This window comes from Parasteatoda tepidariorum, chromosome 3 (genome assembly GCF_043381705.1).
Source record: "Parasteatoda tepidariorum isolate YZ-2023 chromosome 3, CAS_Ptep_4.0, whole genome shotgun sequence".
NCBI lineage: Eukaryota > Metazoa > Arthropoda > Arachnida > Araneae > Theridiidae > Parasteatoda > Parasteatoda tepidariorum.
In genome coordinates this window covers 15,561,122-15,588,435 of record NC_092206.1, presented here as the reverse complement: position 1 = coordinate 15,588,435, position 27,314 = coordinate 15,561,122, and the positions used below count along the sequence as shown (strand labels likewise).

General features: G+C 28.1%; 1 protein-coding gene across 1 annotated transcript; it reads right to left on the bottom strand.

Moving 5' to 3' along the window:
* Window positions 1–10,746: 10,746 nt before the first annotated feature.
* Window positions 10,747–24,187, bottom strand: LOC107436462 (Late endosomal/lysosomal adaptor, MAPK and MTOR activator 3). Its single transcript, XM_043044484.2, has 8 exons — window positions 23,624–24,187; window positions 22,121–22,159; window positions 20,265–20,299; window positions 18,543–18,601; window positions 16,306–16,439; window positions 14,660–14,723; window positions 12,662–12,741; window positions 10,747–10,851 (listed from the first exon to the last, which is right to left on the bottom strand). The coding sequence occupies exons 1-7, from the start codon at window positions 23,735–23,737 to the stop codon at window positions 12,671–12,673; spliced, it is 516 nt and encodes a 171-aa protein (XP_042900418.1). The 5' UTR covers window positions 23,738–24,187; the 3' UTR covers window positions 10,747–10,851; window positions 12,662–12,670.
* Between the last annotated feature and the right edge of the window lie 3,127 nt (window positions 24,188–27,314).

Sequence of the window (27,314 nt, the reverse complement as noted above, 5' to 3'; positions counted from 1 at the left end):
TCCTTAATCTTCTCTTTTCCTGCACTAGTTTCTTAATTTCGAAAATCCAAACTTTTGTTGCATTCTGTGCAATATTTCAAACAGTATATTAACAATTCTTCTTTTTAACCTTTTTTCTTATCCATTTGTTCCTAACTTCAAAAATCCAAACTTTTGTAATATTTTATGTTATAATCAATATTTAAGGGATAATATAACTGCTAATTTTTGAGTCGTGGACAAAAAAAGTTTGAAAAAAACCTCTTTTAAATTGTTTGACTCATTGAATCATTTGAGAATGAATCTTGACTAACAATAATATAAAAGTTAAAAGCAATAATTATTTTATAATTCTTATTTACTTAAATATAATAATTAATGAAAATAATTGCAACGCGCGAAATATAAAAAATAATAATAACAGTTTCTATGTATCTAAAATAATAATCAATAGCAATTTATAATTATTTTCAAATTTATTACTTTTGAAATGACTCAGACTTATTAAATATTTCAAATAAATTTTAAGACGCAAGCAATTTTCATAAAATCGTTATTCAAAATCAACAGAAAAATGGAACTTTAATTCAAGGAAAGTAATTAGTATAAAATTCTATTTATCAGTTTACATGCGCCAACATAGAAAATAAGAAAATATCTTTCATTGAAAGGAAATATTTTTCGCTCGAATGATTCATTTAATACGAGTTTCGTGAAGAGTAACAATATTAATTCATAAAATATGAATTAAACAAGACGTGACAAATATTTGATTTTAATATCATATCCTTTAGCTAATCAAAAATTCATTATATCATCTCATACCAATAATATATTGAAAACTCAAATGAAGTTAATATTTGTAAGCCAATCTTATTTCTACTCATTTATTTTATTTTCTTGCGCATCCTGTAATTTAAAATTTCAATCATATTGAGTTTTGGCCGAGTCATTATTAACTTTAAATTTTAATATCAGATGTTCTTCACTAATGAACTAGGCATATTCTAGTCGAATTTAAAAGATATTTACTAAACAAGTCGTGCATGTTTTAAATTTGAAAATGTTAATAATTTTTAATTAAAAAAAAGCGAACCCATACCGTTAGTAATACTGTAATATCAATTCGAAGTGGGCCGGGATAGCCTGGTTGGTAGAACACTGGACTCACGTTCGTGTGAACGGGAGTTCGAATCCCAGCCGGAAACTCCCCGTTTAGTAAATGGTGACTGGTGCATGTTAAAACTGTCGGGTCACAAAGTCTTCCGTGTTCCCATAACAAATTATGTCTCTGGGGGTACTGAATTGGAGATTAATCGCTCTCTGGTTTAGGTCAAAATTATGATCTGTGGATGGATGGATGAATGGGCCTTCCCTATAAACGGGCGTGGCAGAAGTCGAATTCTTGGCCATAGATGGCCCCTCTGGGAAACAAGAACAATCGCATCCCTCTGCCTTAATGGCCAACAACAACATCAATTTGACATAAATCATTTCCGCAACAACCTTGGAATTTAAAGCACCCCAATTTTATGATCATGATGGTGGCTTTGTAATCACTATTGCGCACCGGTCATCTTTACCTCCCAGATAAACTGATTCAGTGATCTGAAACTGTGTGGGGTTGAAGTCAGAGATCGAGTCCGAGTGCTTCACAATGACAGTTCAGTGCCTTGAGAGGCTTTTCCTCTCCCCGCGGGGGGGGGAGAAAATTCTAAATATGCTTTTAGTCCTTTTTATGTAATTTTCACAAATAAACTGATGATGGGTATTTACTCTATTTGGCAGTCTCTTTCGATATGTATAAAATACAAGGACTACAGCTAGTAATGTTCAACTCCGTAGCCTGATAATTTTGAACCCAATCCCAAAAACAAGGGAACTGCTGGACCAAGTTTTGGGAGGAATTTGCCTTCGTGGAGGACATTTAGATGGAACTAACCCGCATTTGCGTTACTTGGAGAAGAAAACCACGAATTTTCCCATGGTTAGCCTGACGGCAAGAGGACTCTAATTCATGATCCGTCGATTTGTCTTTTTTTAGGTTTTTGATATTTTATCCTCAAAGGACTTAGTATTATATCATCAAACTTGAACTTCGCATTATAATAAGCAGTGGGCAGGCATCTTTGGATTCTTGAAAATGGGTGCCCATTTGAATTCGCTCTTCGCTTTATAGATTTCCATCGTGTCTTGTTTTGTATTTTCTTTACATTTTATTTTATGTCTTTTGCTTGATATGTTTTACTTCGTATATATTTTTTACTTAATGTGTTCTATTTCGATTCAATTTTTTTGAGTGCTCCTCATACTATTGTATTGATATATTTTGCTTTGGCTATATTGATGCAATATTAGTAAGCATTCCTTTATGCGGATATAATCGTGTGAGCTGATGAAGAGATTATATATTTTCTTTATTTTACTTTCCGATTTTTTTTATTTTTTAGATAAGTAAAAAAAAAATTTTCAATATTTTTAAAAATAATTTTATTTTAATAATTTTTCCTCTTTTCTTGTTATTAAATCTTTATTATTTTCCATACTTTCTCAATATTTTAAAATTAATTAAAGTAATTTTTGCTTTAATATCAAGAAGAAAAGTATAAATATCAGGGGTGATTGTGAGCCCAAGTCAAAATTCCGGAAAATTTCTTGAGTAAAAAAAAAAGTTTAAATCGAAAAATTAAAAAAAAATTTAAACAGGGTTTTTTCCTTTTTCTCAATATTTCTTGGTTTACTTAAAATATATTTAAAATTTTACACAAACCTATACCATTTACAAAAACCTATGTCGACCTGGAGAAGTAATTAAAATTTGCAAATATATTTTTTTTTCTTGAGTTTATGATTATAATAACTATTTACAGATAAAAAATTAATATTAATCTTGAATACACGCTTATAAAGTATCTGACTCTCCCTTACAAATAAAATAAACTGTGTTTTTAAGTTCCACCTTTGAAAATTAGATTTCCAGAAACTTTTGTGATCAATNATTGCTTAACTTTTTCTAATAAACAAAAAAAAAACGTCGTTTTTTCTGTTAGTTTAAAGTATTTCTTTTTTCAGTTACTTTGAAAGAAAAACTGACTTGTTCATCAATGGGTTAAATATAAATAAATATTCCAGAAATTCTTAAACCCCCTGAGGAAAAAAAATTATAATCAAGCTATTCGGTATAAAGACGAAAATAAAATTCTTCACTGCCGCTTTTCACAACAAAGCGGCAACTATGTATAAATGTTTTTCTAAAGAAAGAAGCATGGCGCAATCAATAGGAAGGCAGTACCTTTTACAGTGGGTTGTTATCCTAATCACGCTAACAACTGCCTTGTCCTTATGGAACAAAGGGAGGGGCAGACGAAGAAGGGACCTAAAATCATTTGATTAAAATCGTAAATAACAAACATTGCCATTTCCAGCTGAGGGAATGGCTTTTCTGGTATGCCTTCAACTTCGAAGCGAAACATTGATAATACTCGGAGATTATTGTCTATATAAATTTTGGAATTCTAATCAAGGAGCTAGCTTCCCCACTCAAGATGATTTATGATTAGAATGTTGCACAGAAAAATTGCACAACCCCTCTCCGTATCTCTTTGGCTGACGAAACAGTTTTCCTGATTCTTATCGTTTGACAAAAAAAATGGGTTGTAATATGAAATGTGAATTAATAATTTTGTACTAACTTTTCAATGATTTTAAACAAATAAGAGAATATAGCTATGTTTTTTTTTTCTAATTTGAAAATCAATGCTTATTTTACAAAAAAAATACTATTATTAATAAATATTATATTCCATATTTAGGAATTCTTACTCCAAACTCAAGATAATTTGTAAAAATATTGCAGAAAAATTGTGCAACCATCTTGGTATCTTCTTAATTGACGAAACGGCTTTCTTAATTTTTATTTATGATTTGATCCAAAAAAATGAATTGTAATTTAAAATATGAATTAATAATTTTGTACCAACTTGTCAACAATTTCTTGATACTTAATGCTGCTAAGTTAATCTTAGGTATTAAGAGTTTCTTTTATCGGAATGTGAATTAATAATTTTGTATTATTAACTTGTCCATGATTTCAAACAAATAAGAGAATATACCTGTAGCTATAATTTTTTTCGAATTTGAAAATAAATGTTTATTTTACGAAAAGTACTATTATTAATAAATATTATATTCCATGTTTAGTTATTCTTTCTCCAAACTCAAGATAATTTATAAAAATATTGCAGAAAAATTGCGCAGCTATCTTGGTGTCTAGTAATCGGTAATCTTGGTAATTGACGAAACGGTTTTCTTAATTTTTACTTATGATTTGATCCAAAAAAATGAATTGTAATTTAAAATATGAATTAATAATTTTGTACCAACTTGTCAACAATTTCTTGATACTTAATGCTGCTAAGCTAATCTTAGGTATTAAGAGTTTCTTTTACCGATTTCTAAAGGATTAACAAATAGAATAATATTATTACTTTCTGAATTTTAGAACAATTTTAAAATATTTTTACGTAACGTAATTAAAATTATTTTCTAAATTTTGAAATTTTAATTAAGGTGAGTTTTGAACTCAAGCTGATTTATGAAAATGTAACAGAGAAAAATGCATAACTTTCTTGGTATCGTTTTTTTTCTTTTTCTTTTTTTTCAGAGAAACTATTTTCTTAATTGGAGATGAAGGGGAGGGGTGCAACAGTTTATGTCCATGAAAACTGTTTCTGAGAAGAACAAATTTCGAGGATTGAGAAGCATTTGATTGAAATCGTAAAAACAAAAATATTCACGAATGTCACAAGCATTTATTCAAATCTCCTAAAAATTTCGAAGCATAATTTTTGATGTTGAGAAAAATTTAAGTTTAAAAATCTAGTTGGACAAAAATCTTTTTTTCCTAAACTCCCCCCCCACACACACACACACAATCCTCACTAGTCTTCTCGTCGACTTCTTCGCAATACTTTTCTTTGTTCTTTTTGTCTAGACTAGGACATAAAAAGCGTTTTCCCAGCACAGCTTATTTTCACTATGTAATAACTCTCGGAGGAAACCGATTTTCCCCTTATTTATTTGTAAAAACTTAGTAATCGTTAAAATGCAAAAGATGGTGATCTAATCGTCATTTTTATAGCTTCACAAACGGGTCTCCTTGACTGACACATTTCCGTTGCAATCTGGTAACGGTATTATTTGGGGGATAGTATTTCGGTCGATTACCGAATATTCAGCCACCCACTAATGTTTCAATTTCCACCTTGATTTAGTAGCGCCGACCGGGCTGCGTAGGGGACAGGGAACTGTCCTTGCATCAGAAAGGTTATGGGTTCGAATCCCGGGCAAAGCATGGATGTTCTTTCATTCTCTGTACTACCTGTCCTCACTGTGGGAGCGACGTTGACCCACCTAATATGGTGCCCCTGAAAGAAAGACAAACAAAATCGCCCTGTATATGCCTGAATTGACGGATGTTAACACAGGTGGGCATTGGAAAAAAAAAATTTAATTTAGTTGATGGATTCATATAGTTCTTATTTAAAAAAAAAATTTATATAGTGATAATAATATATAGTGCTAACAAACATTAGTTTTTAATTTTTTTAAGCTAAACAAAAATATCCAGCTTTTAAATATTAAAATATTTTATCAGGAGAAGCTTGGAATTATTTCTTATAATTCATTCTCACTAATATATAAGCTTTAGTTGGTTAGTTGTTATCTAGGTTGGTATTTTGTCTGGAAGATACCTATTTCTCCAGGGACACAGGAAGAAAGTGGGGGGGGGAATTGAAGAGATAGAAAAAAATGTATGAAATGGAAGAAATTAAAAATGGTCAAATATATTTATTGCTTAATTATATACATATAATGGAGAGTTATGCCGGCCAGGTGGCCGAGCGATCAGCACGTCTGACTGTGAAGCCAATGGTTGTGAGTTCGAATCCCGCTCAGGGTAAGGATATTTCTCTCTGTGTGTTGTTCTCCATTGTGTGATGTGTGAATATGGCCCACCCTATAAACGGGTATCTGTGGCAGTGCGGCGTGGATAATGTTGCTCACCTACGCGACTTGGGTTCACATGTGCCCCCTGGTTAACGTTTAAATGAGAACACTTCTGGCACNGTTACAATCGTCCCTTTACTTATTGTTACAATCGTCCCCAAGACGCCATTTCAGCGTTAAAAACAATGCTAGTCAATTAACAAAAGTAATTGTTTTTAAAATTGGAATGTTAATTAAGGTGTCCACTTACATATTCGGTTAATAATTCTTATTTGTTTAAACGAAATTACTTTGTTACAATTCAATATTCTAATACCAAAAAAAGTACTTACGTAGCGTGAAAATATCTTTTGTGATGTAACTCTTTCAAAAGTACATAAAAATGGTTGCCAGCCGGGATGTACATGTAGATTCATTAAATACACCTTGTGCGCCACCTAGGAACCAAATCTAGAACCCGACACTCGAAATTTTTGCTTTGTTACAATCGTACCCTGTTACAATTGACCCCACTCTCCCCTACGAAATGGAAGAAAATAAAAATGGTCAAATATATTTATTGCTTAATTATATATAATGGAGAGTTATGCCGGCCAGGTGGCCGAGCGATCAGCACGCCTGACTGTGAAGCCAATGGTTGTGAGTTCGAATCCCGCTCAGGGTAAGGATATTTCTCTCTGTGTGTTGTTCTCCATTGTGTGATGGGTGAATATGGCCCACCTTATAAACGGGTATCTGTGGCAGTGCGGCGTGGATAACGTTGCTCACCTACGCGACTTGGGTTCACTTGTGCCCCCTGGTTAACGTTTAAATGAGAACACTTCTGGCACCTTCCGACGTGAAGAATCAAAATTCAGTGCTAGGCATAATAAATACAAATTAATGGATTGTTCAAAAGAAAAATGCTATTTTGAAAATCATTATTTTGTTAATTTTTTCGCCTGCTTTTTTTAGAAATTATAAATAGTAATTCTGTTTCTTTTTATTAATTAAGCTGATATAACTTAATTATTAATTATAAAGTACAAATTTTTCACATTAAAATTTTAATATTAGTAAATCCTGTGCTAAATACTGTAAAGCCACCGAAATGTTGGGGGGGGGGAAACTTTTCTATAACATTTAAACCTAAAACCTTTAGTTAAATTAACTTTAATTAAAGGTTTTTAATAATCGTAAATGCATATTTGTAATAATTGTAAATGCTAATTGTCAATAACTGTAAATGCATTTGAAAATGTTCATTCGCGATTGTATGTTTTGATTTATTACGAATGTTCATTTGCGATTTTCATAAATTTCAATTCAAATATTAATAATGTAAGTTTTCTGTGGTTCCGTTTGATTTAAAATCGTTTGCTTTTTGAGAACATATGTTAATTCTTTTGAAAGATTTTCACCAATCGACAATCACTCAAATTACATTTTTATTGGTTGTAAAATTAAATTAAAAATTTAACTCAAGTTATTATTTTCATTTCAAATTGTGTATTTTTTAAGAAACCTATAAGTGTCTCACAATTTATACTTCAATGCAAAGTGCTTCATATTGTATTGAAAATTTGGCGACATTTCTTCCTGCAAATAAATTTTTGTAGTACAAGTATAATCAATAATTGGTCCAAATGTACTTAAAATATAATAAAGCATTTTATTCAAAATTAAAATATTGCAAAAATGCTTAGTTTATGGGATTGCTCACTAAAAAAACTTTATTTTTCTACCTGCGTTATAATATTTTTGAATGAAATAAATCTTATTAAAACGGTTTGGGACTGTAACAGTTTTGTAAAATTTGAAATTTTTAACATGAATCTTAATGGAAATGTAAGCGTATACATCTATTTTAAAAACAAATTTTTGCGTATTAATCTATAATCCGTACTGACGTAGCATTATAGCCAGATGAAACCAAGCTGAAGCATTCTAATTTATAATGGAGCTCTGAACTGGATGACTTCACAAGTTTCAATCGTTTTCTTATCTCCAAATATCGTCTAATCGAAATTTCACCCACGGCTTGAGTAACTAGAGTGCTTAAATTTCAACTTTAATTCTGTGGCTGATGACAATACAAATAACAATTATTTCCCAATTGTTATAAGTACAATTTGTTTATTTTTTCATTACCAAATATATTTCGACCACTTTCCAACCTAAACAAAGTAAAATAGAAAAAAACAATAAAAGAAATTTTAAAAAGTACATTTTTCAAGTGGACTACCACACAAATGTTTTGCCACAGACAAAACGAAAAGTATAGAACACATCACTTTTGTAAATAATTTCTATCATCCACTAAATATCACCCCGTTACTTCTTTCGTAGTAACATTTTCTGCTTTCCAGTTCGCATTTAAAAAAAATGCAGCTTTTTAGAGTTTTGTGATATTAATAGAAATAAAAAAAGATTGTACACACGATGGAAAAACAATATATTTTTCTCCCAATACACCAGATATAAAAAGATTAATCTTTTTTTTATTGTTATAAATTTGTTACTACCTAATAAAATTTCAAGATTTAAATACTCAATGATTAAATTTTTAATAACAAAATTATTTCCACCTATTGTGCTAATGGTAGGCATCTTTATTTTAGCTGTAATTTGCATACAAAAAAAAATTTAAAAAACATGGTCAACCTATGCCATTGTAATGAAAACAATTGTCTCAACCAGTTCGATTTTATTTACCATATTTCACAAATATATTAAATCCGTATGTTATTGATACTCAATAGGTACTGGTAATCAAAAGCTGGCATATGACTGCAAAGGATTAAATAATTTGTTTACATTTCCCCCTTCCTACACACACCAATAAGTCTTACAAAATTAGCCTTACACACCTTTGAGGACTGAAACAATGAGTTCCTCTGTAAGTAAAATGATTCCCCTATAACTAAAGAAACAATTCTGACTTTGTTTTGGAATTTTATTTAAATATCAAATCAATTTACATTCCACCTCTTCCCACATACTAATAAGCCTTACATAGTTAGCTTAGCACACTTTTTAGGACTTGAAACAATTTTGCTGTAAGTAAATTGATTCCTTTGTAACTAAAGAAAAATTTCTGATTTTTTTTTTAAATTTTATTATTATATTAAATAAGACAAAATGAAATGGCTCAGCAAGAAAAACTTTTAAACTTTATGTGTGATTAGTCATTCTTAAAAACCCAATTTACATCTGGAGTAAAAAATAATATAAAAAAACTAAGACAATGATTTTAGTGTTCACATGAAATTCATGTTTCCTATTTAGTTGCATAGTTAACATCCATTTTTTATTCATCGATTTTGCTTCTTTTGTGAAACGAAGTATTAAATATCATTTTTATTTATTTTTTAGATTGTTCTTAGGATCATTACTTTCCAATTTGAAAAGGGATATCTTAACAAGAAAACTCCTTTTTAACAATAGAGTACAAGATGCTCATAATAAGTTTCCTCTGCACTTTTAAGTAATATTTTATCACTAACAATCTAATTTCAAGACCTAATTAAAATAATATTTTTTTTAAAAACTAGTTAAAATTAAGCAGTAATGAGTTTTAAGCACTAAAAGAATATTTTGAAGCACTAGATACATTAACAAAATGCAAAATAATTTTCAAAGACTTTACATGATCATGATAAAATAACAAGTTTAGAGAGATTAACAAAGATAGAGAGATTTTTCAGTTCGATTTCAGAGGGTGGAAAATGAAACCTGAAATTGAATATATCTTGTAAAATGCAGCAGATTTGCACATGAGAGTGCTGGGTTCAGTGAGATCACCAAACCCAGCTTAGTATACGTGCACGCTGACCCGCAAGTATTTCATCAAACATGTAAAATGATTGGCGCTTTCATACGCTACGACATTGACGGCTTTCATACGATACGCCGACGGTAATCCGAAATGCATTGTGTTTGAATGAATTGTGAAAACGTTTTATAGAACAATGAGAAAACCACACTTTTGCATAATATGAGCCAAAAATCGAAATGCTAAAGAAAAAATTTCAATTTCGAAAAGGGAAAATTAAGCTCTTTTTAAAAACACCCAATAAAAAAAAGCACATTTAAGGGCTTTTAAAAAAAGAAAATCAAAAATAAGCACCTTTAAGCACTTTTAAAAAACGCTATGCACCATGTACTAATATACTTAATAATATAATTTTAACAAAATTCTGATTTCGNCCGAAATGCATTGTGTTTGAATGAATTGTGAAAACGTTTTATAGAACAATGAGAAAAGCACACTTTTGCATAATATGAGCCTAAAATCGAAATGCTAAAGAAAAAATCTCAATTTCGAAAAGGGAAAATTAAGCTCTTTTTAAAAACACCCAATAAAAAATGCACATTTAAGGGCTTTTAAAAAAAGAAAATCAAAAATAAGCACCTTTAAGCACTTTTAAAAAACGCTACGCACCATGTACTAATATACTTAATAATATAATTTATTTAACAAAATTCTGATTTAGTGCTACTATTTTTGTTGTTGTTTACTTTCAATTATTTACAATAATTTATACTTAGTTCACTAAACCTAAGCCTGTAAAAAGAAATAATGATATTTTCTTCTCAACTAAAGAAAATTTAATCAATCTAAAACTAAACACATAAGCAAATGATCTTAAATTTGTGAACTAAATGAAGCTAGAGAGTATGAAAAAAATAAAAGCGTCTGTAATAAGAAAATATAGTTTAAAATATTCAGTGCAGTTTAAAGATAATTGTATTTATTAAGAAACATGAGAAACAAAACACGAAAAGAATTAACGTTTATTGTTAGAAATTTACATAAATTAACATAAAGTATTTACACATATCTTTCCTCTTTTTTTCTTGATACAGCAATTGATTCTAAATCTATCAAAGATGAAAAATAAATTTGTAACATAAAATTCACAAAATATATCCAATGTAGCATAACTTTTAATATAACGTATAATTACAAATTTAAAAAACTAAATTCCACTGAGTAAGTTTTCAATTAAAACTATGAAAAATTTTAACTCACACTCTCTTACAAATATTTTAAATTAAAAATAATATCAAATNAGATGAAAAATAAATTTGTAACATAAAATTCACAAAATATATCCAATGTAACATAACTTTTAATATAACATATAATTACAAATTTAAAAAACTAAATTCCACTGAGAAAGTTTTCAATTAAAACTATGAAAAATTTTAACTCACATTCTCTTACAAATATTTTAAATTAAAAATAATATCAAATAAAAAATTTAATGACTTATTCAAGACAAGGATAAACTAAATCGCGGACTTGATAATGGAATAACTTCATGAGCTTCAAAAATTATTAAGGTGGAAAAAGTCAACATTTTTCAAGTAAACAAAAATCAACCCACTTTCAAAACTAAACAAAAAAAATTTTTAATAGAAAACTCGAAGTTGCCAACAAAAGTATGGAAAATTAAATAAAGGTGATAAATATAACAAGAAAAACAGTGATAGTCGAAGAAAATAATAGTGGTTGAGAAAAGAAAATGAGGACAGGATACATTTATAAGTGATACGGAGAATCCAGAAGGATCTTGTCGTTTAGAGAATGGAAATGCTACCTGCCCTGATTTGCCTCTCTCAACCACCATCATTTTCCACATGCATCATTGTTTTTCTCTTTTTGTTTTTCACCTTCAATTTTTGTTGGCAGCATTACATTATCTTTTTTTAATATTTCTTTTGGTTTCTTCATTTTCATCTGTTGAGTCATGAGAATAAGCGCCTTGTTATACAGAACATTTTTTAAACTAGTACATTTTGACAAAAAATAGACTGAAAATGTCATTTAAAAAAACTGCAGCTTGGAGATAGAAACCAATTGCCAATTTATAATGAGCAACATGACAATATTTAAGATCTGTTAAACTTGTGCAACAAAACAAAAAAATTGTTCCCCAGTATATTTGTTACTATTAATATTCAAGCAAATAATTTATAAAATGGGCTCATTGTTATGAATTACACTGTATATATGACATGGAAATTTTCATTCTCATCATCAAAAGTTTGGCTATTTAAAAAAAGGATGAAAAAATTTAATTAAAATATATTTAAACTTAAAAACAGTAAAATATTTTAGAAAATTCAACAAAATAAAGGCAACAAAAACTGAAGAGTGATTTCGAAATAATAAGAATAGAATCTTACCAGCAAAAAAAAAATACACTGATTATCGATTTTACGCTGGAAACCTTTTGAATGAGAAATATATGTTATTTCCCACTTCATTTCTTGAAAATTACAAAATTACAGTACTGTCATTTTCTTTTTTTGTTATACACAGTATAAAAATTTTTCTTTTCAAAAGAATAACTCAGTGGAAGAAGGTACTAAGCAACGTTTTAGTAATAGAAAATATAGAAATATGTATATAGAAAAAGAAAAAAGCTATAGGAAAAAAAAAACAGCAGAAAATAAAAAAAATAGCAAAAGCTGTTTATGATACATCATTTTACATAAAAAGAGTTTCGTTTTAAAAAAAATTGGAAAATAAAAAATAATGCAGTACAGATACAGCTAATCACGACATGTTTCAGAAACAAAAGTTTTAAGCATTTTTAGAATAACCTTTGACACCTTCTTTCACTAACATCTTAAATTTTCGATAATATTTTTAAACATAAAGCAAGAAGAAAAAAAATCTTACAATGCATAATTATTGTTCTACCACAACATTTACTTCCTCTCCAAGGACACTAAGTTCAGATTCCAAATTCAATAAAAATCCTAAAAATATTTTTTAAAAAAATATATATCAGATATCACCTAAGTTATGAATTACAGATAATTAAATATTTGCAGAATTTACAGATAATTAAATATACAGATAATTAAACATTTAATCTTTTAGTAGATAGCATCCTTAATGACTTAACTTTGATAAAGTAAAAGAAAATATCTAATATGAAATATTAAAACATGCATTATGTCAAAAAAATATGACAATTTTTCTGCTAACAAATTGACCCATAAACTATGGGCTTAATTAAAATTCTGCAAAAGACAAAACTTGAAATCTAAATTAAAATAATTGTACAAAAGAGACACTTCAATAGCTTAAAAATATAAATAAATATATGAACTATAGATATCAACTATTGAAAAGTTAAATAGCAGTTAACATAACATAGGATAACTAAAAAGTGAGATATAACAAAAATAAAAAGGAACAAAATAAAAAATAAAAACATAATTTTTTAAACATTTACTTCACAAATATTAAATCAGAAATTAGCTTCACATAAACTGTATTATTAACTTGCTTTCAAACATTGTGATTCATAAATACTAACATAGTGATCCATATGCACGAAATAGGTGAATTACACATGATCAATAACATTGTCACAGAGAATTCACTCTATTTTGCAATAATATCACCAAGAAAGGTGGAGATTCATGATATAAGTGAAATGAATGTGTGCATTGAAGAAATATATTATTGATATGAAAGACAACATTTTTACAGTGTTTAAAAATTTGTATATTTGAGTATAAAAATACAAACAATTTCTACTATTGATTATAATAAAGAAACAAATTTTCTAAGTTTTTCAATTAAACATTAATATTTCTTTAGATATTTTAATGAGCAAGCAGCAATGTGCTGAACAGCAATTTATTGCAATCAAATCAACTGAGAGAGATAAATGGTCCCAAAGTAATAAATTTTATCATTGTTAAAATATTATAAGTACTATCCAAACTAAATCCTAGATCTTATTAGTGAAATCTTTTGTTTATTTTTTAGCACTCTTAAAATAATGTTGTTCTTTAATAGTGGAGACTTGATGCACAAAGATATTGTTAAGCTTTTAGTCAGATTTTGGATTCTCTAAAAATACTTTTCACAAAAGAAAATAACAAATCCCAAAAGTATCCTACTATTTCTTTGTAATCTTAACACTTATTTTCTAGAAAAAAATTTGATTAACCAGACGCAAGTTTACATTAAATATTAAAATGCACTTAATGTAATGGGTTATGATTATTACCTTATGCATTAAGTAATTTAATATTCTTAAACACTATTTAAAAAAAAATAATATTTTTCATAAAATAAAGCATTGACATGATATTAATATTCTACACTTATAAACAAAGATAAAAAAAAAAGAGGCAAAAAAAAATTTTTTTTTTTAAATAGGCTCAACAAAATAATAGAGATTTAAAACACATTATTATAATAATGGGTATAAGCAATGAATAATTTGGAAGAAAAAATTAAATATGAATTCTATTAATTTTATGCAGATGACAGATAAACACAGCGGAACCTTTGTTTTTTGAAAACTTTGACATGTGGTTTGTTTATCCAAAAAAAAAAAAAAAAAAAAACAANAAAAAAAAAAAAAAAAAAAAGCACTTTTTCTAAAATCAAAAAAATTTGCAAAGCAAGGTTAACTCTTTTAAGCAGAAAGCAATCGTTCAATTAAAATTGGCTTACTTAAAAACCAATTAAAATTTTTTTAAAATTTTTAAAACAATACAAAGAATGTCTGCTTCCTTAAGCAAAGACTTGAACTTCACTTTTCTTTGCAACACTCTAAATTTACATCTTAAATATCATTTTAATTATAATTTTCTTAAATTTTCATTTTCAATGGAACTCAAAATAAATTCTTTACATATTTCATATTTTTACCTGTATTTGCTTTGGAGCTTGCAATCAGACTAATCAACAAGGGAGGTTTGTTAAAATGAATTACCTGTAAATAAAATTTTACACATAAGATATTTACCAACATGTATTTTTCATTTATATCTATAAAAAATAGTAATTAAATAAGTCTTTTCTTAATTAATTAAAAGCCTTATAATTAAGAAATTTATATTTATTATATTTTTAAAAAACAAATGCTGATATTTAGAACTATATTAATAGAAAGAACAATTAACATAAAGCTATACTGATAACTTTAGATCATTATCAATAATTTTTGATTTTTGTTTTCTTATTTTTAATTTTCTTTGGAGATTGGCATGATTTCTAAGAGTTGCAATAAAGGCAGAAAATAATTTTCGTGCTAATGTTGTTGTTTCTAATGCCACGTCCCAATACCAGCAAGCCTGCTTGGTAAAACCAAACGAATTTAAGGCAGAGTGCGCTTTTCTTGTTTTTCAGTGGTGCATCAGTTCAGTGGTTCAGTCAGCCATACATGTCACAGCCCGGTTTAGAGGGTAGACGCATTCATTCATCCATAGATTGCAATTTTGACCTGAATCAGAAATTAATCAATATGGCAATTTTGACCTGAACCAGAGATTAATCAATCTCCAATTCAGCACCCCAGAGGAATTGATTTGTTATGGGAACTTGGAGACTTTTGTGACCCGACAGATTTAACATGCACCACTGTCACCATTTACTACACAGGGAGTCTTCACCTCTCACAACCTCTTGGACATGGCCCGTTGCCATACCAACCAAGCTGTCCTGACCATGTGTACTGTAATATAAATATTATTTTCACACATTTCATGCTACATTATTGCATAGTACAGTCAAACATCTTTTGAAAAACTACTTTAAAACAACAGCAACCTCCAAAGAATAGCTATATGTTTATGAAATCAAATGCCCTCTATAGGATTAGGAACAACAGCCACCTGTTGCTCGCCTGAAATTTAGTCAGCGATATCATAGTCAAGTTTTTACATCCTAAACAAATAAAAATTTCAGCTGACCTAACTGAACATAATTTAAAATGTTGCTGATTTAGTAAATGCTTTCGAAAATGTAGAGTTTTTCATTACAAAATTGTAATTAGATATTTGCTCTTAATAATAATAATGAAGAACTACAACACCCAGTTACTGATACCAGAAAATTTGCTTAAAAAATAAAAAATCAATAGGAGAAACTTATGTTTTTAAATGTCAATTGTAAGATAATGTGGGTAAGTTAACTGCACTTATTTCTTTTTGCTTGAAGAATAGATTTTTTGGTTTGATAGTAATTTATTCATTTGAATTTTTTTTTAACTATCAGTTTGTTTATGGTTCAAAAAACTTAAAATGAATAAATCAACTACCTCTTAACAATGGTTTCAATATCACAGACCCTGCAAAGGTCAGCTGTGTGGAGCAATAAAATTATTCCCCACCTCTAAACAAAAGGCTTAAGTAAAAACAAAATGTTTTTATACATTTTTTCTTCTTTAATCATTTTCACATTTTCTTTTTAAAACAGACATTTCACAGAGATATTTTAAGAAAAGAAAGCATTAAAAAAAGAAATCAAATTTGAATTATTAATAAAACATATTCATGTGCAAGAGATGTCATTACCTGATAACTATTGAACATACACATTATACGTTTATTTTTTCCATTACCCAGCTTTCCGGCTTGTTCGACAGCTAAACTTACAGATGCTAAGAAGCTGGGTTTAGATACAGCTTCTGGAGTGTCAGGATTGCTAACTAAATGAAAAACGAAAAATATACATTTTAAATCTTAATAAACTTTCAAAATTATGAAAAATAATGTTTCTTAAAATAAAACTAACAAAACTGAACCATTTCTTTCATCATGAAAGAAGTTGTTCTTTAAATTGTTCATTTTTTGTTCTTTAATAAACTATTACCAGAATGTAACTTCGCTTATAAAAGATGTATAAAACTATGAAATGCTCTTTATAAAAATAAAATATTTAATTATTTAATTACAATATAATAGTCATTGGTTTCATGAAGTTTTCATATCTTAAGCACTTAAACACTTCATACAAATGAACCAAAAAAAACACAACTTGCTTTAATTTTAATAACAAAATTTTTAACAATAATTATAATCACTTTTTAGACTAAGAGCTAAAATGCTTGGATGTGAGAATCACAATCAATTGTGCTTCTATAGAGAACCAAGATAAAATTTCAACATCATATTATGCAATATGTCTAACGCTTAGCAAAGAAAAAATTATCTCAGTGGATCTGTTAATTATTTTTAGAATGGAAAAAAAAGTTATATTTCCACAATTTAAATTTGTAGAAAAAAAATTTACCTTAATTTTATAACAGGAACAAATGGTCACAAAAAATTTTGAGAGCAGAGTATATTATATTATATTATGAAAGCAGATATATTACATTATATTATGAAAGCAGATATATTATATTATATTATTGAGAGCAGAGTTATATTTAATATAATGTTCTACTAGATTAAAATAAAAAAAGATTTTAAAAGCCAAATTAATGGCCAATTAAAATATATGCTGTAAATTAAAATATTGATGAACATTTTAATAATTTTTTTAACTTTATCAAGAGATTATGTATAGTTAATTTAAATAAGAAAATAATTTCTGCATAAAAGGATGTTATCAAATTTATATGAGAAATATATTAGTCAAATGTACTTCTACAAATAAGGAGAACTTAAATTACGTCATTTTTGACAAACAAAAAATTACCATGCAGTACAAGATATTAGATGTAGAACAACATACAAGATGCTTTATCAAGAAACTATATTATATATTCTTAGTTAAGAAAAAATTAATCAACAAAAATAAAAGTATAATTTATATATTGAAGAAAAACAAAGGCCCCAATTTAATATTGCAAACTATTAATATTTTTAATAAACAGTGTAATATTAATAGGTTCTAAAAAATTTTTTATTTTTTAAGATTAAGTTATGTGAATTTGGACATATTTATAGAGGTGTAGTAAAATACGATTTTGAAAGCAAGAATACTCGGAAATTTTTTGAAAGAGTTATAGGGTGTAAAACTAATTTTAAAAAAAAGGACATGTCAATAAAAATGATTTTGTTAATTCACAAAATGGCTTTTTCATTTTACAAATCTCAATTCTCTTGAATTATTTTTTTGACATCATATTTTGCTTTACTGTGCAAAGAATAGAGGACTTCGAAACTTGAAATTACTAAGGTGGTTAGAAAAGTGTACAGGAATCATGATGGAATAAAAAAATAATATTTGACCAATATTTATTAACAATTAAACTTGTTGGAAAAAATACCATGAGCCATTCCACAGTTCACACAAATGCAAATAAAAAGTTAGAATTTGGTATATTTATTGTAAAGTTTAAAGGCTTCGATTTCACGTGAATTTTACGAATACAGCTGTTATATATATTTAATTTACAAATAAATTTTGGACAATAATATTTAGTAAAAACATTTTGTATTTTTGATTTTTTCCTGTCAGTTTTTAAATTTTTCTGAAAAGTGGCTCTTCAACTCAGTCCCATTTCTCATAATGTCAAAGATGGGATCTTTACTAAGTAATAACTCAAGGGGATAGGGGTGAGGGGGTAGTTCGGATATTTCATGTTATTAATTTGCCAAAATTTATAAGATAAAGAAGGTTAACTAATAAAAAAAAACATGATGAGAAACTAGTTAACCATAATGTCAATGTAATTTATCCAGCAAAATAAAAGCTTGTGCTGAATATCTAATTGAAAACTTTAAAGGACAGTTTTTAAAAGCATTTACAAAGATTAAAATATTTTCCTTATTTACAATTACAATTATTATTAAAGCTATACCTTTAATGACGGGAATTCCATCTCGATCTGTAATCACAACAGCATACAAACCTTCAACTCTAAAAAAAAAATTTAAAAACATAACACTATGGAAAAATATACATATGAATTTTTATTTACATAGATGCATGTTAAATTAGTATTTAAAATAAGAGGGAAATATTTAATATTATTTAGCTTGAAATATCTAGAAAAGTAAATGCATTTTTCATACATAAAGCAAAATACAATAGTAATTTTTATTCAAATAATTGGTGGAAACAACTTCAATTTAAAAAATAGGCTTTACAGCATAATATTTTAGAATTATTAAGCTGTGTTTCAAGATTTATATTTAAGGTTTATTACTATTCTGTTTTTCTCTCATTATTATAAAATTACAAATTAATCTAGAAGTTAGCCTATATACATCTGTCCACTGTTTTGCCAAATTAATTTAAAAAGTAGTGAAGCAATAATTGAGCTAAACAAAAAAAAATTCATATGATTGGTATTTATAAGCATCTAAATATAATTATAAGGACTTTTATATTTTAAAATTATTTAATAAGGTGGTCAAATACTGTGGTAGTAAAAATTTCTTTACACCAAAATTAATTAACTAAGAATAAAATAAATTTAAGCACAAACTTTGTCAGAATTCAAAATATTCAAAATTAATCTTTTCATAAACCAGGCAAATAAATTGTTATTCTTATATTTGTTAAGTTAAAAAAAAACACAAAAAAGAATAAATAATTCAATAAAGAAAAAGAAAACAGCTGTTTTATTTAGTTAAACCAGGGATAGGCAAACTTTTTTTGGTCGAGGGCCAAACATTGAGACAAAAGTTTGGTGGGCCAAGTAAAAACTTCTAAAATAAAAATTCTAACTTCTAAAATAAAGTCCATTCATCATTGAAAGCATGGCACTCTGAATCAACTTTGCATTTTTTAGTTACCATTTTGGGGTTGAAAAATTTTACATCATATAACTCAAAATAGCGGTAGCCATTTTATACATTTAATAATTTCACCATTATTTACAATGACATAATATGTGTACAATCTTTCCATACACAGTAAATAATGTTAGAACTCGCGCCAGCAGAAAAATCCGCTCGTTGGAGCTAAAAATGCGTAGTCTGCCACATGTGAAGTACAATTCACCTATATTAGATTCCATATGTCTGCTCCTCGAGAAAGACCGACACTCATTGGAGTCAATCTACGGATGCTCTATAAAGAACTTCTGCTTTCAACATTTTACCAATTGAAGCTGTCTGTGCAAACTTCAATTTATGTTTTGTAGAGCAAAAATAGAGAAAGTAAAAAGGTCATCAGTACTTAGTTAAAAAAAGGAACAAAAATAGCTTTAAACAAAGTAGACAAGAAAATGTATGTACAATGCATATTGTTTATATTTGGATCGGTAAGTTAAAATTCTATCCGTGGGCCGGATAAAACCTTCCGGCGGGCCACAGTTGTCCTGCGTGTCGTAGTTTACCCATCCCTGAGTTAAACTTTAAAGAAAACAGCAATTAAAAAAATTTTAAATAGTAATTTTTTAATAGCTTACTAAATAAGGAAAAAAAAATTTCCTTTTTGTTTTATTTATTGAAGAAAATATAAAAGGTGGATAAGGAAATCTGTAATAATTAGTATAATAAATTTATAATTACACAAATATTTAAAATACACACACATATTTTTTAAATTAGGGTATTTAAAAAAAAGTAAATACCTTCTAATAATGTCTTCGAGAAAAGCCTTTGCAGTCTAGAAAAATAAAAGATACACAATTCATTAAAAGAATATAATCAATGTAAAGTGCAGAAGGAAAAAAAACAGACCACCCTAAATAACTTTTGATTTAATGAAAGAATCTTCATGTTTTAAGACTCATTCTTAATGGTTTAAGAGGGTGACCTCAAATATTTTAAGAAAATAAGTGTAATTTAAGCTATGAAATCAGACACAAAAATGTACTTTCTCTGAATAAACAACCTTTTTTTTTTCAATAGTTTTGGATTTCCGACTCCCAAAAAATAGGGGGTAGTTGCAATCTGGGAAAAATGGTCCCAATAGTTTGGTTAGGAGAGCATTCCAAAGTCTGGACACCTTAATGTTAATTTTACTTTTTGTGTATTTCACTACATCTCAAGAACTTTTTAAGTGAATTAAAAATTTTTACACACAATTATAAAATTCGTTTAGGCAAAGATAATCCCTTGTAAAAAATAACTTTTAGTAAATATTTATTATTATTTTATCAAAAAAATTTTGAATTGCCAAATATAAAATTTTTTGCATAATTTTAAAGAATGTAATTTTATTTAGCAAAATACAAAATTCGAGCAAAATCAGTTGAATAGTTTCTGAAAAGTCTAGTTTTAAGTATCTGATTTTTTGATTGATTAATCAATGTACAGCACAGAACCCGTTATCCGGAAATCAGTAAACCGGAAAACCAAAAAACCCGAACAAAATTCAATAAATTTTTCTGGCATTTTTAAAAAAAAAAACATTTTTTTCCTCATAAGATTTTAGGATTTGTCTTTCTTTATTGCCAGATGTTTACCTTACCATCATTTTGGAAATAATCATTAGTGTATTACTTTGTTTTTTCAAGATTATTTCCAAATATTTCTTTTTTTAGTTTTACTTAACAATAAAAAAAACGGCTTTTCGTAGCAATTCAGAAAACAGGAAAAATCAGTTATCCGGAATAGCGATGGTCCCGATCGCTCCGGATAATCGGTTCGCTACTGTACATTGATTCATACCACAGGGGAGAGTTTGGTAAAAACCCAGAGAAGCCGAAAATAGAAATACAAAAATGTTTTGTGCATTTTAAGAAAACGTGAGTACGAATTCCAATGTGTAACTTTTTAAGTCATATGAACACGAATCATTATAGTAGTTTTTAAATGACTTGAATTTGAAACGCAATACTTGATATAAAATCGTGAAAATACCAAACACGATACCCGATCCAAAATCAGGAATCACGATGTGTGATTTTTAATCAGGTGAATGTAATTTTAAATCACATTTGCATTAGTAGAAAAGCATAAAAAAGATTTTTTTCTTCATGAATTCGAAAAAGACAAATTAATTTTGAAGAGGCAGATTTTTATTTTAGTAATAGTAAAACATTTTCTGCAATAGTAAACAAATTTTCCATGAACAACGTTCTTGTATATTACACAGGTCTGCATATCAGTATACCTGTTTGCACCAATTGAAATTACCAATGCACAAAAAAAAACTGCCAGTTCTTGTACTGGGAATATTTTTAAAAAGTATAGAGAAAAGCTCGCTAGGGGAGTCTACAAGTTTTATCCTTCAAATTTGCCAGATTCTGCGATTTTTTTTTTTCCCCTTTCAAAGTTCTGACGTCTCTGTGTAACTGAAATCACTAACTAAAACTCGAGATTATTTTGACGCAGGTAACCGAAACAGCAATCCCTCCCCCTTCCATAAATAAAAAATCAGCTTACAAATATGTATCCAAAAACTAAAAAAACAGAAAAAATATACTGAAAACTATGTAATATTAAAAATGTTTTTAACAAAACTATAGAAAATTAAACTTACATTGGCACCATCTCCACTTCCTATATCTGCATTAGTCATCTAATAAAAATGAAAGAAAAAAGGAGAAAAATACTCATAATTCAATATTTTATAATTTTTAATGTTGTATTTACATTGTTAGTATGTACATTATATAAGAAAATAAAACCCAATTTCTAAAGCACTTCTTTAAATTGCAATATCACCTTACAAGCAATAACAATTTATTTTCATTTTAGTAACAGTTAACAAATAAAATAAAAAATATTTTATTACTTTACAAGAGCTGCTATCCGAATTCGACTTGATAAGATTCAAAATCAGCTCTGTTCTATGAATTATTACGTGAACACAGAAACTTTAGATGGCCACATTAGGAATAATAATTAAAAAGATTAATAGTATATGAAGAAGTTTAAAGAACACAGATAAATTATTAATCTTCAAAAAGAAAATATAATCAGTAGCTTAGTAGGTCCCTAAAATTAATTGTATAGAAGAAAAAAAATACATACAATTTTAAAGGTGATAATCAATTGTAGAAAATAAAATCTCTGATGGCAGGTCATTAAAGAATAAAAACATTTTCAGGTTACTAAATTTAATAAAATAATAATTTTAGTAAACAAAAAAAATTCTAGTAAGATAAGTTTAAATGCTTTTCGTCAAAGCCCCGTAAAAAAATTATTAATTTCAAAACTCGATATATTGTAACTACTGTAACACAAAACAGTAAAGATTGAAAAGTTCTTCAACTTGTAATACAATATAATCACAATAAAATTTGAATTTTTTCAATTAAATACATTTACCATAAAAATACTTTGCAAGAGATGGTATTGTTAAATGTATAAAAAGGAACTAGGAGAAGAAAGGGAAGAAAAAAATATCTTTTGATACAATAAATAAGATAATAAATAAACTTAGAGGGTTACAAAAAAAAACAATTTCTTATTATTTGTTAGAAAACAATATTGACTAAATAAAGGAGATTAACAAGAAAATATATTTAAATAACTTATTAACACCAACACTACGACAAAATTAAACACTACTTAAATTTACAAGAACAGCATGAGCTTTTTCTAAAAAAATTGTAAATTTTTAAAAAAAATATTATTTATAAACAGAAATACATAATGTTTAATATTATATTCCGCATTCAAAAGACAGATGTGTATTAAGAAAAATATATATTTCAAATTTTTAAATTTATTTTAGCGCTGACTGCAACCTATTGAATCACTGCCTGGCCGTTTAACATTTTATAATACATAAAATAATAAAATTCGAATATTAAAGAATTTTCAACAAATAAGATAAATAATATTTAAACTGAATAAAATTTAATGCTCTACCTTTAACCTGTAAAAAAGCATGCAAAAGGAGTGTAATTATTATGTATCAATCAAGCAAACATGCAAGTTATCAAAAGATAAGAATAAAATTCTAATTCACGAAATTGCACCACCAACTTTTTAAAAATAAGCAAGCATGCATAGGAGGTATGAACTTATTTGCTACCTTATTTACATTTGATCTGGAATTTTTTGAGACATAATCTGATGACAAATGATTATCAGAATGTGCTGCGTTCCAATGTGAAACTGCAGCAGCTCTAGCAGCGTTCCGAGCCATTAGTTTTATGAATTCTTTTGACAGTAACAATACTTAAGTGTCATTACAAACATTTAATCATCGCAGTACAATAACTCTTATAAACGCTGGTGAAGAAGAATAAATTATTCTAAAAATAAAAGAGTTATCAACAAAACCAGAACTTGCTATTCGTTTCTTTACTGATTATGACTAAGGGTTGCGACAGAGAAAGTTTTTGCCTTAAAAATTACATCAACTAAAAAAAGTTAAAGCAGCAAAGACGATATAACAAACACTAAAAATTTTTAAATGAATTTACCGCTATGTAAACTGGAACTACTGTACTTTTTTAAATAAAATCAAACAGTATAAAAATTAAAAACCTCTGCAAGTTCTGATATTATTAACTGTCAAATTGAAATTTTGAGTTGGTCTGAAAATAAACAAATTTGGGAAGTCAAGTGATTTTTTATATGTTATAATGTCTTTGTATTTTTCGCATGTAACCTCTATGTCCACGATTATAACTGCCTATGTTTGCACTATTCAAAGCCGCTGAACTTACTCTTAAGGACCATTCTCCTTTAATGTGGTTCACGCACTTCCTATAGCCGTCAAGAAAAAAATAGTGCGTGGAGTCCCTCCGCGCGGAAGAAGTGAAACTTCGTATTGTGGAAATGAAAATAGGAAGGGGTAGAAATTGATTTTTAGTGAAATCATATTGTTTCTTTAAGACAAACTTTATTGACGTTGCTTGCAATTCACAATTGATCGCATCTTTTGATTATCATTTTCGAGTGGAGAAATATCCAAATCTATAACATTTACAATGGGATTATGATAACTAAAGTAAGATACGAATTGTTTGAGTTATATTTTATCAATATTTCTTGCAAAAACTGCATCAATGGTAGTTCCCCCTGTTGGATCATTCCTACAATTTATCATTTCCAGCTTCAGGTAACGAGAAATTCACATTAAAATCTCCTGCAACGATCACAGGCGCTCGTTGCCATTGTAGCGTTAAACGCTTAACGCAACCTTGTTAGAAGTCGCTAGAAGTTTCACTTCAAAAGGAAAAATTGATTTTTTCAGAGCGACATTCGGTAGTGCGTAACTACGTTCAGTGAAAATGACCCTTTTTCTAATATAATATATTCCTGAGTTCGCTCATTCAATTATTTTGCAATCATGCTTCTGTCTGTCACACGCTGTAGCCTAATGATTAGAGAAACGGACTCCGGACAGGAGGGGCTGGGGTTCGTTCTATGACCCCACTAAGACCCACCGAGTATATGCGATATAAATGCTCGTAAAATTTGTGGGTCCGGCAGTGGACTAATCTTTAAGACGCGGCTTCCCGTAGAACACCGAAATCAGGCATCACTGGCTAGTGTGTGGGTGGCTGACCCCTTTGCAGCCTGAAAAGTGACCAAGGATGTGCGGTATCAGTCATTGCTAAACTGTTCTACAGACCCTCTGAATTATCCCAAGTGCTCGACTCTAATGCTTCTAGTGCTAGTGATAGACTTCAAGTGCAGGTCGTCGGGCTACTGAAGCAGGGGAATAATCTCCTCTGCAGTGGAACAAAATTGTGATAGCATGTCCTCGGATCATCTTCAGGAATGTTTTCCAGACCGTCGTTAATAGCCCATTAGGTAGCTCTAGTGCGACGTAAAACAACAGCAACAAATCTGGGGAATCGAGTCCTGTGGTCAATCGTTGAGCAGTACCATGGGTACATGGATCTGGAGAAATTTACCTTCTCCTTCAGATCAATGTTAAAATCCTGGAAGTGGCCTCACAAAATTGTGATTGCATGTCTTCGGTTCATCCTTAGGATTGTTTCCCAGACCGTCTCCAGTAGCCATTCAGCAGCTCTAGTGTGACGTAAATAAAGTACCTACTTACGTACCTGTCTGCCCACCTCCTCGGACCACCGTTTGGGAACTCTAGAGTGACGCAGAATACTTCTACTACAGTTACTTTCCTACTCATGTGCAACATACAGAATAAACTTTAAACGCTAAAGGCTCAAAGGAAAAAAACACGATTTTAAAAAAAATTCTTCTTTTTTTTTAGATATAATAATTTAAAATATTATTTCAGGGAAGAAAATGAAAATTGGAAAGGTTTTAAAACTAAATTTAAAACTTTTCATAGTTTTAAAAAAAATTTACTTTTATCAAGAAAAGAGCATTTAAACATTTTTCTACCACTGACAGAAACTATAACTAAAAAAATATAATAATAATTTGAAAATTTGCTATTGAAATTTCAGTATTTTTGTTTTAAATCCAAGTGCTAAATTCTTGATGGTTTAAAAACGAGAGAAAAAAATTGCTATCAATAAATTAAATGTTCTTATCATTCTAGAGTAATTGAGAATTGAAAAATAATTGTAGGATGGGAGTTTTTACATCCTAACACAAGATACTCACAAACAAAATATAAATGCTCATCTCTCATCTTAATGTATTTTTAACAGTTGTATAATTTTCTCAATATAATTTTATTGTGAAAGATGAAAATTCATGATGAAATTAAAACTTATTAAGACACTTCTCTTCCATAATCAGAAAAATACCCTGCATGTCAAGTAACTTTTGAAACTTCATGATTTTTAAACTAGATATTTTCACAAGTCTGCAAAAACAAACGATTGTATTGTGGATTCCTATTTATCTACATGAATAAATACATCAGATTCATAGAAGAAAAAAGTACCTTATAAATTAAGACACATGAAAAAGTTAGTTGATTAAAACTTTTAAGGCTTAATCTTTAAAAACGTTCTTCCAGTTTGTAAATTTTTGATTGGTAAATATATAGCAGTTAGAAATAGTTATAGTCCCTTGCAACTAATTTGAACATTTCTGAGTAATCAATGCAACATAATAAAGTTAAAGAACTATCTAAAATCTGAGAGTATACAGAAACTTGTAAAAAAAAAGAACATATAAATTTAATTTTTATTTCGTTATTTACTGCTTATTTTTCAAAATAAACTTTACCAAAATACAAAGAGTTCCTTAATTTTATTAAGCTTTTTTGTGCTACCACAAATAGGTGATAAATGTCATTTTTGACTTTATACAAATGTTAATAAAAGCAGTCTTTGTACTATAACATAAATTTTTTTTTCTTTAACTTTTCTGTTTACAAATATTTTTTTAAAAATTACTTGATAAAAATATGTCTGAGAAATGCATGAATTTAAATCTAAAACTGTTATTTCTAAAACAAGAAGTAGATTATAATTTGACATTATCTTGATTCAAGTTCTTTAACTCCTTCAAAATTATTAAAATTTGAATAAATATTTTTTTCAAAAAATAATTTTAACAAAAGTACAAGAAGAATTAAGTAAAGCAAAACTTTCAAATTTAAATTACATGAGTATGCTTGTAAGGATATATTTGACAAATTTATGATACTGTTTAACTTGAATATAGTTATTACCCCCTATTCAACAAATAATTTAACAATAACTGCAAAAGAATTTTTGTTTAAGAAAACTCTATTTAATAGAATAAAAATTCATTATTAATCCAATAATTTATAAGAAAAAATATATATATTTTATACATTTAAAGTCTGTATATATATATATATA

Bases quoted from the DNA above. Each gene is read 5' to 3' on its own strand.
- LOC107436462 (XM_043044484.2), bottom strand. From the start codon at position 23,737: ATGGCTCGGAACGCTGCTAGAGCTGCTGCAGTTTCACATTGGAACGCA. The intron at 20,300-22,120 runs GTAAGTTTAATT...TTATTTTTCTAG, and splicing joins GAAGTGGAGATGGTGCCAAT to ACTGCAAAGGCTTTTCTCGA. The intron at 18,602-20,264 runs GTATTTACTTTT...TTTTTTTTTTAG, and splicing joins CTCGAAGACATTATTAGAAG to AGTTGAAGGTTTGTATGCTG.